Source organism: Monodon monoceros, unplaced genomic scaffold, assembly GCF_005190385.1.
Source record: "Monodon monoceros isolate NGI ecotype Baffin Bay Population unplaced genomic scaffold, NGI_Narwhal_1 Super_Scaffold_12, whole genome shotgun sequence".
Classification (NCBI taxonomy): domain Eukaryota; kingdom Metazoa; phylum Chordata; class Mammalia; order Artiodactyla; family Monodontidae; genus Monodon; species Monodon monoceros.
This window is the reverse complement of record NW_021703768.1, coordinates 42508310-42522739: the sequence shown is the minus strand read 5'-3', so window position 1 is coordinate 42522739 and position 14430 is coordinate 42508310. Positions and strand designations below refer to the sequence as shown.

Below are 14430 nucleotides of genomic sequence, written 5' to 3'. Positions count from 1 at the left end.
AGAATTGCAGTGAGCTACCAGCACAGCAAACATTATAAGGCCGTAGGGACCAGATATTTGTTTTCCTGCAAGACAGGTAGGATAAAGGAGAATAATAAAAAATGTGCAGTGTGTGCTTTGCCCTCAAATATTTAAAAGCTGATGAAATCATTCGCTTCTTAATGAATAGAAATCCTTAAATCGACCCTTTGAGGTAGGTTCTGTGATTGAGATTCCACGCAGAGTATTAGCACATGCCAGCCACACAGAAGGTACTTAGTAACCATCAGCTTTTATTGCTTTTATACTTTATATAAATGCATATGCAGTTTAAATAATTAATTTTGAATAAATAACGATGAATCCTATTTTTTATTGAAACCTCGTAAACCTTATAAATCTAATAAACACTACAACATGCCCTGCATTTCATCTGGCATTTAATTATGTGTCTGTTTTGAATTAAGAATCTTCATGCTTTAAAAAGTCGGTGAATGGCTTCAGTTTTTAAATCTTTGTGCAAGGGGCCAGGGTCTCATAGCTATTCAGTTTACTAGTGTTATATGATTGGAATTGGTCCTTTCAAGATCTGTGATTCTCTTCTTTTTAAGGTGTGGGTGAATTCTGTCACTGAGATTACCAGCAGTGAGCTCTGTTCAGAAGATGGGGACTCCTCCCCGCAGGACCTTGCCTACTTGGTCTCTCCACCCAGCAATGGGCATTTGGCTCTCAAGTCCTTTCCTGGCCTAAGCATGCAGAACTTCACCCAGGCTCAAATCAATGAGGGTCAGCTAGTGTTTGTACACACTGGTATGTCACTGAGAAAAACAACATGAAACTAAAATGTGTTTCAATCAGAGGTTAACATGTAGTCAAACCTAATAGCTGCTGAAGGAAAACCACAAGCCATCTAAAAACTTTGCAAGCTCTATAATTTTTTAAAAAGTGACACAGTTTGGTGAGGTCCATAATGGCAAACATTAGAGGGTACCTGTAACTCACACGTGGCTTACTCACTCTGTCGTGTAAGGCCTGCGCTCATATATATGCTTCTCAGAGAGCCTTTTCCTGACCACACACTAAAATAGCATCTCTTCCGTCACCCACTATCCCTTACCCTGGCTACCTGACATTGCAGTATAGATTGATTTGTTCATTTGTTTGCTGTCTGTCTTCCCCACTAGAGTACAAGGGCTAGAAGAATAGGCTCTTTCTTTTGTTTGCGCTTATATCCTCAGCACAGTGACTGGAACATAGTAGGTGCTTAATACAAACTTATTGAAAGAATGAAATCATATTGAATACCTATTATGTGCCAGGTAATGTTCCAAATGCGAGGGATACATTAGTGAACACAACAAATGTTATTTGTTAAATGAATGAACACACGAATGAATGAATAAATATAACTGTAAATTTAAGAGACCCTGACATTAAAAGACTTTGTTTTCTTCTTTCTGGTCATCAGTAAATCAGTAGGCCAAATAGCCACTGTAAATCTGCAGAAGGGGTGATCTAACCTACCTTTGTTTCCAGGCTACCCTTGTCAGTGGTCGCAGAGAGGGAGCTACCCATTCCCAGCCTGCAGGAGGAAATGGGGGGGAGCGTGAGCTGGGGCCACATGATGGGAAAGCTAAAAGCCATATCTTTCCAGCCATTTTTAATTATCTTCTTTGAAAATACAGTAAAGAAAATAAAGATTAAAATCTTCTAAATTCAAATGTAGTAATTTCCTGATTATCTTTGCAGTTAAGTGCAAAGAATCCCCAGATAATCTGAAAATCATTTACTGTGTGACTGCTGTCATCTAGTGGTACCAAAACCTGTAGCCTGGGGACCTGTTGGGGATTAGTTTTATTGCAACAAGATCCTAAATCCACCCACATATGTACCAAAGCATTATTTCTAGACTGAATGATCTTTTCCACACATGTATGTTTTTATTTTTTAATTGCGTGCAGATGCGCTCATTAGTAAAATACAACTTATTTAAAGGGGCATTGAAGTGACAGGATGTTTTTGCCAATTATGTGTGGTTTTGATTAGTAGATACTAAAAACCCAGGTATTATTAGGCAAGGGACTAGGAAGTTTTTTATCTCTATGAAAGGATTAACTTATTTTCAAAATGGTGAGAACTACTCTAGAGACTTGCACAGGGGAGGTTTGGAATTTCTAAAACGATGCAGTTTGCAATGGAAAGGAGTTATTGACTCTCTGACACATGCTAGGCACTGCAGAAGGTGCAATCACATGATCCATTTCATTTAACCTGCAGAAGTTCTCTGTGTGAGCGGAAGTGATGATCCTGTTTTAGAGATGAAGAAACTGAGGCTCAGAAAGATATAAGTTGGTCTGACCGTAAAGCTGGGCTTTCTCCACTAACTGCCACCCATTGAAGGCTAGGGTAGGTTGAAGAACTGAAGTTACCCTTTGCAGTGAAGGATTAAGATATAAATTAGCTCTCTGGATTGATTTATTTGTTAAACTACCAGGTCAATATTTGCTTTTGGCAAGTAGAGAAAATAATTTCTCCTTAAAAAGCAGGAAGGAGGATTATAGTCAAGCTCTTTGAGAGTGAATCATTACATTTTGTAAATGGACTTGGAGGCAATAATAGCCTTCAAAGTGGCTGGAGCCCAGCTACGGATGAGTCTCTTGCTGAAACCAGCTGGTTCTCCCTGCTACATCTGTCCATCAGCAGCCCCAAACAAAGGCTTAGGTTTAATTAGTCTCTCTTAGCATTTATATTTGCAAAGTGCTCTGCCATTAATCTAATTCATTATTCCACATAACAACCTAAGTAGGTCGATAGAGCCGAGAAGTGGTGGAGCTAAGTGATTTCAGGTTGCCCTTCTGAAAGTACAGCCAAGTCAGGAAGATCTGAGGTTGTACAATAGAAAATCCACAGGTCACAGCTGCTTTCATGTTTCCCTCCTCCCCGCTCTTTGGTCATAATTAGTATGATAGTTAGGACATACCCAGTACACTATTCTAGTATTTGTTTTGATATAATTCCTTCCGATTCCATTTCTATTTTGTTTCCAGATTCATGAAATGTTCAAAGTGCCTAATGGCAGAAAGCATTCTCTCCCTAATTTCACATTTAATTAAATACAATTTTCAAAGTGCTATTTCTAGTCAAAAGGAGCAGACAAAGAAAAATAACATTTCGTTGTGGGCCTCTGCTCTGAATTAGGCAGACCCAGAATTCTCTTTCTCTGTTTTTTTTGTGGGGTTTTTTTTTTTGCTGTTTTTAAAAATATGACTCTTGAGTGTTTTGGAAAAAAAATTTTAAAGGCTGTAACCTTTTTTTGGTGAGGAATCAGAACTCCCTGGGTTTGCTTAGATAACAGAGACTTGAGAGACCGTTAAGCCATCAGGCAGCCCTTTATTAAATCATGTTATTACGGGAGTAGTAGGTAATTGCAGAGTGAACCATGCCTCCTTTGTTCCCTGCCACATGTCCCTGAGGGCAACAAAGAGGACATTTCTACCCATTACATGATGCAGAGACCTGTGGGCCTGCAGATTTATGCTAGATGAACAATTTCAAAGGGTGAGGGGATTGTGATCATCAGGCTGTCTGCGTGGTGATCCTGCCTGGTGCTTTGGGAGTCAGATTGGTAAAGCACTCCCGGGAATGGGATCAATAGGGGGGTCCGACTCAACTTCTGTTTCACACATAAGTTAATTTAGAACTTTTCTGATATCATTAATTGATCCCTGGACAGAAGTGTGGGAGTAGAATTCTCTTCTTGCAGGAATTTAACAAAACTGGGGCTGAGTCTTTCTCCACTTTTCTCTTTCCCCTCTTAGCAGGAAACAGCTAGTTTGAAATAGATGAATAATGGGAAATTATTTGGGGGGAGGGGCTAAGTGTTACTTACTTCCCTCTAGTTTTCATTTTTCTTATTATCAAGTAAGTGTTATCAGTAGTTCAGAAATCGCTAAGGGCTGTGTGTGTGTGTACATTGCATGCATGTATTACTTTTATTGGTATAAATTGATGCCAAAATAATAAAATGCAGGTGATGAACATGTTTTAAATTTTTAAAAAAATTTCTTGGAGGTAACATCTTTGCTTTCTTTTATTACTCTCAGGAGGGCGTGAGGCAGGAATATGCATTTTAGACCTTTATCGATGTTCTTTTAACTTTGTGTTTTGGCAATATTTGATTTGGCGAGCTCAGTGACTGTTAACATTCTCTCAAATTGATAGGGGTCACCTTGCAGGAGGATCAGGTGGGAGAGAACGTGGAAGTGGGTGGCTTTTGCAAAACAACCAAATTGACCAGAATGTAATTTCTTCTTTTAGAGGAGCAATGTCAGGAGGCTTTAATTTTCAGGTTACTGATGGTTTGAACTTTGCACCACGATAAAATTTTTAGTATCACAGCTCGAGCTCTGATCATTAGCTTAGAAGTAAACAGAGGACTGAGCATCTCTCCAGGTAAGATTTTAACTTCATTGAGTGTTTGGGTTTAAGTGTTTTTCAATTTATTTAGAAAGTTCTACCTGAATGGTATAAAGTGTCATCTTTTACTATAGAGTGATATCAACAACAGTGACAAAGTCCCAGAAAGAACTGTCTCTTTGCAAGAATTTAGCAAAAGCAAGGCTGGGTCTTCCCCACCCCTCTCTCTCCTATCTCCTGTTCCTCAGAAGAGGGCGTGTTGGTGAAGGGCAATGGGGGGAGGAATCTTTATTTCCATGTGCACTTTCTTCCTGCTCTCTCCTTAGGGTCCTTAAAGAAGCAGGAGAGCCAGGCTCTGTCCTGACCATCTAGATCTTGGGGTTTTTCATTTTTGAATATAAAAACCCTGTGTATCAGGGGGACCATCAGGATTTCACTGAGTTCCTGCTTCGGGGCCCTGAAGCCTTTGGACTGCTTTTTGCCAAGAATGGAAAGATCTAAGGTAGAATCTCTGGCTCAGTACCCTCACTGCAGGAATAGAAAAAGATTTACCCAATGGCAGGGGTAATGAAAAAGGAGGAAAAAAATTAAAACTTGTTATTTCACAAAAAAGGCACTGAGGTAGATGGCACAGGAAATAATAAAATTTTATATTTCAGTTTTTTAAAAAAAACTTGTGCATTGTAACTTGTTTAATTGATATACATTTTCAGTCAAATATAGATGGAAAAAGACACTAATCATTTTATTAATTATGGCCACTCCACGGTTACTCTAGCCAGTTGTTCTCAAGCTCTGGGAAGATTTAAAAAATACCAGTGTCTCAGCCTCACCATACACCAATTGAATGGGAGTCTTTGGAATGGGTCCTGGCCATCATTATTTTTTTTAAGTCCCAGGTGGTTCTGAAGTATAGCCAGGACGGAGATCCATGGGGCTAGCATTGTACTAGTCTTTTAATCCTTACATCTATGCGAAATAGGTGATATATTCACAGCAAGTTGTCAGAATTTGTGGCTTAAAGAGATGATATAACTTGGCTATGCAACCAGGAAATAGATAAAGCTTACATACCTCTATTGTAACCCTAGAGAAAAAGGTTACTGTTTGTAACTTAAAAAAAAAAAAACAAGAATTTTAAGGAGAAATTTTGAAATTTTTAGGTGCTTTAAGCATTTGAGCTCACAAAAAGAAACCTTATCAAAATCCAATTGAAGATATGTTAACCCAGATTCTTCTCTTCTGAAGCCTTTTTATGTTCCATAATTTTTCTCTGAGAATAAGTGTGATGCTTCTATCGGGTTTTTCAAGGCAATTAGGGTGCCATTTAGTGTTTTAAAAAATAAGCAAACTACTGCACCCTAAAATTCTGAAAAATACAGCAATCTATTAAAAAGAGGGTCTAAAATCAGAGTAAATCTGGTTGCTGCAAAAGATTAAATACCTTTCATCTATTCTGGCTAAACTCTGGTTTAGTAATTGAAGACAGTTTTATTAGATTAAAGGGGAGTTACAGCCGCTACAGCTTAGAAAGTTTTGAGTTTCTGGCACCTGCTTTACTGAATATTAGTTTAGCAAGAAAAATGTGTTGTCACCTTTGTGGAACTATGCAAAACATAGTTGTCACCTTTGGGGAACTATGCAAAACATATAGTTTTCTTAGCCTGTGTTTAATATTTGGACTCAGCCCTGAGCCACCATCTCATTTCCCTTCCCAGCATGCGCTGTATCTGCCCTGCCCTGGCCTCCCTGTATCTTGTATCCAAGAACGCTCCACTAGAACTTGCATGTTATCCTCAGATTCCAAAGTGAGCTATTTCATTTTCCAGCTCCCTCTAGCTGGTTAGGTCTGTTATTCTTGGTTTCTGTGTCGCCTTTTATCCCCAGACTGTGACTTATTTCCAACTCCAGCTCCTGGCCAGTAGGAAGGAAAATGGATTTTTATTGTATGTTTCCATCAGGTGGTTCTTACATTTGATCTGAGGTTGGATGAGTGTGGAATGAGAACAATAGAGCCACAGATTTTAGAGATGGGATGGACACTATGGATCACTTGGTCCAGTTGTTCTTGGCATTCTTCCTACCCTAACACCCCCAAGTAGCAGTGGCCCCCTCTGTTCTGTGTCAGAATTCGTAGGTGTGGACATGCTTCTGAAGACCACATCTCCTCATCCTGTCTCCAGGACACAGTTGAGCCTTGCTCAGTCTGGCCCAGCAGCCTCCCCAGGATGTTGGTCCCTGATGCTGTGTGAAGCTGCAGGGATGATGACGACAGATGCCCCAGTCTTCTTCCCTCAGGACCCCCCACGTCAGGTCCTGCTGGGAGCAGACCCTGAGTGACCTCTGCCGCCCTCATCTATGAGCCAGCCCCTTGGTGGGGGGATGGGAGGCACTCTGTGTCCCACCTCTGGGGTGACTCCAGCTGTCAGCTGTCCACTGTTGCTGCTCTTGTCAGACTCGAGTTGACCTATATGTTCTGAAATATCAGGGAAAATCTATTTCTTTTTATAGAGCTATGGATTTGATAGAACTATAATAGGAGAAAATCTATTCCTATTCTAGAATAGATATTCAAATACTACTGATATTTATGTTTTTATAGTGTTTTATATTTTTTATCTACTGAACTGAGTTGTTAGAAGGATTTAAACAAAATAATGTGTTGAAAACCAAGTTTTGATCATCTGTATTGGGCACATAAAAAACACTGAGGCTTGGACAGTTTCAAAGTCATGTAGCTAATGGGAATCCTAAGCCCCAAGGCCGAGTGCCGATGCCAACCCCAAACCCTGTGCTCAGATCACAACTCCTGTCCTTTCTGTACGTGCCTGTGTCCCAGGGCTGTCTCTAGTTTAGAATATCAGTTCCCTGAGAATGAGGCCATCATGGCGGCTATTTAGTTTGTCTCCTTCTTAATGTTATTGATGGACTGATATACACAACCAGGAAAAGATACATAGCAATTTAATAAACAACAATGATTATACGGAAATTTTGTGTGTTTTACTTTCTTGGATTATGGAAATACTGCAACCCAGAATTAGCCAGCTTTTTTTTCACCTTCAGTGATCCCATGCCCATTGGGCTTTCCCCACCAGCCCAGCAGCCCATGGCCATGCTACTGCCTCCTTTGCATATACTGCCCTAAAAAGTGGCCCTGGCTCTAGACTTGTAAGAATTTGTAGCGTTAGACAAGGTAGTGATAAGGATACTTAGTGGGTGAATGTTTTAAGGTTAGTCATAGCTTGTATGCCCTGCCAAATTTGAAAGTCACTCTTTAACCCAGTTATTTTAAAGCAGGAAGAACTATAGTTCTAAACAAACTTTTTGTGCGTGTGAACTAAGAAATTCACTCGATGTGTATTTTCATTTTGTTATTTTGTATAAAAACACGTACATACATATATATGTGCATATATATTTGTGTGTATGCGTGTGTGTGTTTATATATATATATTCTATTTCTTTCAGGAAAATTTATTCCCCAGAAAGGAATTCTGTAACCAATTTTTTTCACCTTGAATGCCACCATTGAATGTGTTTGTTTATCTTTAGTGATGGCATTTTGGAACAAACTATGGCCTTAGGTCCTAGTCTTTCTGTGTATCCAAGTTGTACTTGGCTCTTTTACATAGAGTGTTGAGGAGGGGTTGACCTTGAGAGTTCTGTCAACCTAGTCTAGAATATAAGCTTACACAGACCTAGAGTTAAGTAACCGATTAGCGAAGGGTATTCATAGCAAACTGTGTGACTTCAATCCCCTTGGGGTTTGGTTATGATATAGAGGGAATCATGTCTCACCAATGGGCCATCTATCCTCCGTGGTGGGAATTGAGGGAGAGAAGAAAGCAGAAGGAAGTCACAGCGTGTTGCTAAAGGGTTTAGAGCAGAGATTTATGAAACCTTTTAGTCAGATGGTGTTGAAACACTGGATTGAATATTGTAAGGCTTAGCAGGAGGTTACTGAGAGCTATAAGAAAAGATTGTCAATCTTGAAGGAAAAAATTAAAGGCTTACTAAGTAGGGAAATAAGAGACTTATACTCGAGAGTACACTAATCATGCAAAATATATTATGCTAAGTGTCCAGTGAGGGCGCAGACTGGGTGAGCTACTTGAGTTCAGGGGAGGAAAATTTCCCATAGACTGCAATGCTGAGGGAGATCTTGTTGGCCAGATGGGTCTTAGGCTGCCCCTGCAGAGTGAGTAGCATTATGATGCGTGACAACAAAGAGGGGTGAGCATACCAGAGAAGACAGCATAAATGCAGATGTGAAGCCCAGGGAAGAGGCAGGCTGTGTCTGGAAGGGGGAGAGCAGAATCTATCAGATTACTTGCATGATTCCTCACGTTTCCTAACTCAGATATCATTTCAGCACTGAGCTCAAAGTAATATAGTGTAGGCAATATAGTGTCAACTTTTTAATAATACTAATTTCAGAGTCAGTGAGACCTACGTCTGACCATTAGGCAAGTTGCTTAATGTCTCCGAGCCTTATCATCCCTTCTTAGTGATGAGGAAACAAATACATACTTCTTAGGATTACCATGACATCCAAAAAAAAAGACAGGACTGTGTTTGTGCTATTTCCTGGTATATCTCTACTCCTTATTCTAGGGCTTGTCACATACGAGGCACTTGGTAATGTCTGTTGAAGAGATGCACAAGACCTCCTAGCCTGGTGACCATGAAACTCTTGCTGTTATGGTGGTGGTTGTTTTTCATGAAATAAACACAATAGGTGTACCTAAAAGAAGGGTGAAAAAGATGTCTTTACTCCAAGACTTAGAGTCTTTAACGTGCTGATTTGCTCTTCAAATCTCCAAGAGTTACATATGGAGTGAGAGCTTGCCAAACAGATATGCTTAGAGTCCTTTTATTACCACACTCCTTGTAGGACAGTTCTTCTGTGGAATATAGATTTAGGTGGGACCTTCGTGAATCCTTTCCCAAATTAAGTGCTTGAAGCTCATGGATGAAAATATCAATGCTTGGATGAAAGGAGATGGGGTTGGGGGGGGGAAATGATGGCTCTTGGTGAACTGGGCTGTGTGGCAAGAGATGCTCATGGAGCAGTGGCAACATGGGGCCAGCTAGCCTTTCTGACTGAGCATGCTCCAGGTGATTGCTGACTAGCAACTAGACACTCTACTGGGTTAGGAAGCTCGACAAAGGAATGAGGGATTAATATAGCCTGGCTGAGAGAAAAGTACTCTTGGCCTGGAACATCTCTGGTGGCCTCTACCCCAAAAGGCTAAATAAGATAATGAAATGATTCTTTTAAAGAGTCCCTCCCACCTACCCCACACACACACCTGCCAAAGGTAATCCTTGAGGTGAAGGAATAAATGAAAAGTAAAGAGTCCTTTATAAGAAGGAAATAATTAAGGAGGCACGGTGGGGAAAAGTTCCAAAGCAAAACTGAAGATGAGAAGTTGGAGGAAGGGGAGCCCAGAAACTGCACACAAAAGAGGTATAATCCACTTGACAGGTGGGGGCCACCTTGGCAAGCAGCAGAGAGTGGGCCTCAGTTATGACTTTCTGTAATGTTGACTGAGCATACAGAATAATTCCTCTTGGCCTCCCCGGGGTGACCTCACATCCTGGGTCCCCAGCTCCAGAAGCTAGAAGGTGGCAGTGACCGCAAAACTTTCAGCAGCGAGAACTAAGAGAAATGTGGGAGGGAGTTAAAGCATCTTTGTGTGTGTGTGACAACCAAGGTTGTACCAAGGCAGTCCTGGATCTGGGGCAGAACTGTGTTCCTGAGGCTGATATGTCCAGGTACTCCTGCCTACCCCTCAGGAGCCCCAGGACCTAGTGCCTATCTCAGGAGCTCCGGTATTTTATTTTATCTTTTATTTTACTTTGTCTTTTGTTTTTCAGCTTTATAGAGGTATAATTGACAAATAAAATTGTAAGATATCTGAAATATACAACCTGATGATTTGATTTATGTATACATTATGAAAAGATTCCCCCTCACCCTGTTAATGAATACATTCATCACTTCACATATTTACTTTTTTCTTTTCAGTTCTAGTCTCTTCGCAAATTTCAATTATACAATACAATGTTAACTGTAATCACCATGTTATACATTAGATCCTCAGACCTTATTTATCTTATAACTGAAAGTTTATACCCTTTTAGCAAACTCTCATCATTTCCTTCACCCCCAGCCCTATGGCAACCACTTTCCAATCTCTGTTTTCATGAGTTTGACTTTTTTTTTTAAAGATTCCACATGTAAGTAATACCATGCAGTATTTGTCTTTCTCTGTCTGCCTTGTTTCACTTAGGCTGGTGCCCTCTAGCTTCATCCATGTTGTTGCAAATGACAAGATTTCCTTCTTTTTTAAGGCTGAATAATATTCCATCGTGTGTGTGTGTGTGTGTGTGTGTGTGTGTGTGTGTGTATCACATTTTACAACATTTTCTCGATCCATTCATCCACTGGTTGACATTTAGGTTGTTTCCATACCTTGACTATTTTGAGTGATGCTGCAATAAACATGGGAGTACAGATTTCTCTTTGAGATCATCATTTTGTTTCCTTTGAATATATACCCAGAAGTGGGATTTCTGGATCATATGGTAGTTCTACTTTTAATTTCTTGAGAAACCTCCATACTATTTTCTATAAGGCTGCACTAATTTACATTCCCACCAACAGTATGCAAGGGTTCCCTTTTCTCCACATCCCTCACTAGCATTTGTTCTTTCATGTCTTTTTGATAATGGACATCTTAACAGGTGTGAGGTGATAGCTCACTGTGGTTCTGACTTGCATTTCCCTGACGATTAGCGTTGATGAGCACCTTTTCATGTGCCTGTTGCCTATTTGTAAGTCTTCTTTGGAAAAAAATGTCTATTTAAGTCATTTGCCCATTTTAAAATTGGGTTATTTGGGGTTTTTTGCTACTAAGTTGTATGAGATCCTTGTATATTTTGGATATTAACCCTTTATCAGATATGTGGTTTGCAAATATTTTCTCCCATTCCATAGGTTGCCTTTTCATTTTGTTGATGGTTTCCTTTGCTGAGTAGATGTAGTCCTACTTGTTATTTTTGGTTTTGTTGTCAGGTATTTTAAAGGGAACCTCTAAATGAAAGGCTCAGAACAATCTTTGCATGTTTGAAAATCTTACTGAAAGCTGGCTTCCTCGTGTATTAGCTGTCGTCAAGGTCCTGCCTTTAAGCACTTGATGTGGTTTAAATACTGCAGTCGGTGGCCCTCACTCTCCAAGGCTATAATGGTTCAGTCGGGGAAGCAAAATGAATGTCATTTAGGAGGCTTAGTTATTGGGTGATTGGCTCAACTTCATAGACAATTTATAAAGTGCCGACTCCAAGAGCTAGTGCAAGGCCCCTGTGCAAGACCTAATGCTAAAGCCCTTTAGCAAGGGCTAGAACAGAAAAGAGAAGGTGAGATTGGGCCAGGATGACTGTAAATCTCTCTCAGATCTGCCACCTTATCAGGTTGGGGATATTCCCTAAACCCATGCAAAGTAAAGCGATAGAAACTCTAGCCCTATATTCCTCAAATTGTGGTCCATGGACCTCTAGTCTGTGAACTGATAAGAATGGGAAATGAAAGGAGGTGTTCAGAAAATTTTATAGCAATTTGACATTGTTGTGACATTTTATTGTATTTTATAAAATTATTGGTCCACAATGGATTTGGTGGGAAACACTGATCCTTCACTACAGAGTATTTGAGAAGCACTGCGCTAACCTGAATGTCCCCAAGTCACTCTGGCCCTTAGTTATCAATGAGATCACATTAGCACACTGACCACTCACTGGTTCTTCTTAACATCCACACAGGCCCTTCCCTCCCCACGTTGTCCACGCAACCTGCACATCTGGGGGCTCCTCTGGAGACCGCCACCATTTGTTTCAGAGCCAACCTCTCCACCAGGCATCCACAGATGGACACTCCATCGATCACCTGCAGCCACTGTCAGGCCAGGACGCGTCTGTCCTCCCAAGTTTAGCCGGCGCCCCCTTCCTGTGCTCAGAGCCGAGCTGGGTGTCACTCGCCTGGCATTGCTTTCTTTCTCTCGAGATCAGTTAGACATGCAGGACTGCGGGGGCTGAGGGGCTCTTTTCATGGGGTTTTCCTCCTTCATCTCTGGCCCCCATAGCAAAGCACATCCACAAACAGCAGCCGCATGGATCTGTTGGCCCCTCACAGCCCAATTTCAAGTTCGAGCTAGCCAGCCCCCCGTACATAACTACGTGTTTTCCAGTTTTCAGGGGTCTGTAAAGATCATTTCATTAACCATAGCCTTCATATGCTTTATACTTACATGCATGTTTCAGTCTTCACTTAGGTCCCATAAAGCCCCTTTCAGCTCGTGACCTGAGAGCTGTGACCAATGACATGGACAGTGCAGGAAACAGAACTATAACCTTTACAGTTGTAAGTTCCCCTAGACTCGGGAGGTTGGTGCGAGTCAATTATGACAACAGCACAGAGGATGTTTCCATGTTTACGCAGCATCTGGTGAGTCCTGACATCTGTCCGTGCAGCTGGGCAGGGCTGGGCGTCTCTACAGGGCGGACCCCTCGCTTGTCCTCATCCTGTGAAGCCAAGCAGACGTGCCCATTTGCCCAGGCAGTTACTCATTCCCGCTGTGCTGGTTTTAAAACCGGACACTTTGTAGTGAGCACAGGATGGAACACAATTGTCAGAAAGCACCAAGCAAATTCAAACGCTGTGTCTAATAAATAAGAAGGGATCCTTTTATCACTAAAGATGAATTTAAAAGGAAACCCAAAGCAGAGTTGCAGGAGTAAATCCTACAGGGTATGTCTGTCCATTTATGCTTAATATGTAAAATTATATACATAATTTCATGTATTGCTGTGCTTATATAAATATGTGCATATATAAGGAGAGGGTGTGTATTTAAGCTGCACCCAGAGCCACCTGTTTCCAACTTCACTGGTGCTTTACCACTGCCACCATCCACATGCCCTCTTTATATGCATAAGCCTTCAAGTCTTTTTATTTTTTTTATTTATTTATTTTTTGCTTTTGCATCCTAGGAATCTGACTGACTCGTCGTGTTTGCGTCTATGTGATTTCATTTTCTAAATGTCTATGTTTCCAAACCATCTTCCTGCATATAACTTTTCTTGCTTGCCATTCAGCTTTCTTTTTCCATTCTTAAACTGTGTGTACAGGGATCTGACAGCTGATCTGTCTATAGCTTTACATGACTAAGGAATAAAAAATCCAAAGTCAAGTTTAGAGGAAATAGCCGGAGTAAACCCCAAGTCGGCCCTTTAACCGTTGAGCCATTTTTTTCCAGGGTGATGTGGCAGAATTGAATTTAGCTTTTGCTCTGCTATCGCCTTTGTCTGGGGTGCATTTAAGGGAACGGATCGTGAGGTTAGCAGAAGTTCTGAAAGTGACGCTGAAAAGAGGAAGTATAAATTCTCTAGCTCACAGATGAACTCTGGAGGAAGAAAAAAGGGATTAGGGTGAAAACTGCATTGTGTGTGGGAGCTTAATGTGCCCAAAGGCATCAAAACCTGCCCAGGTTCAGCTTACATTTTGAATACTAGCAAGAATGATGTCAGTCATATTAAGATGCCTTACGTCTAGCCCTAGTTCTTTAAAAAAATATGTATTTTTTGATGATGATCATTTCGAGCGTTAGTTTCCACTACTTTTCATTGCAAATGTATAATATTTTAGATTAATATGGTCTAAATAGGCTTTAGTGGATATGGTAGCCGAGATCCACTAGGTTACACTGCAGTACCAAACAACTCCCCAGTCTCAACGGCTTACAATAGCAAAAGCTTATTTCTCACATATGTTGTACATGGCCTGTGGGTTCCATCTGTCCCTTATTCCAGGGTCCACGTTGAAGGAGCAACCCCTCTCTTGGGCATTGCTGTATTTGCAGCAGGGGGAAAAGAAGTGATGGTGGAAGCATGCGACAACTCCACACGTTTATGCTCGGAAGTTCCACGTATCACTGTGCTCACGTCTCATTGACTAAAGAATGTCACGTGAGC

The 14430-nt window shown here is 40.9% G+C and overlaps 1 protein-coding gene across 8 annotated transcripts in view; it reads left to right on the top strand.

Annotated features, from left to right (window-relative positions):
• LOC114893086 (chondroitin sulfate proteoglycan 4-like) overlaps window positions 1-14430 on the top strand; it is a 72335-nt gene that overhangs the window by 18074 nt on the left and 39831 nt on the right. For 2 of the 8 annotated variants that reach the window (XM_029218584.1, XM_029218582.1), the window contains exon 4: window positions 591-1401. The exons of the other annotated variants lie outside the window; for them this stretch is intronic. In XM_029218584.1, coding sequence (XP_029074417.1) covers window positions 591-815 — 225 coding nt within the window. In that variant the 3' untranslated portion in view covers window positions 816-1401. Of the gene's footprint in view, window positions 1-590; window positions 1402-14430 lie in introns of those variants that run through there. 8 annotated transcript variants of the gene reach the window in all.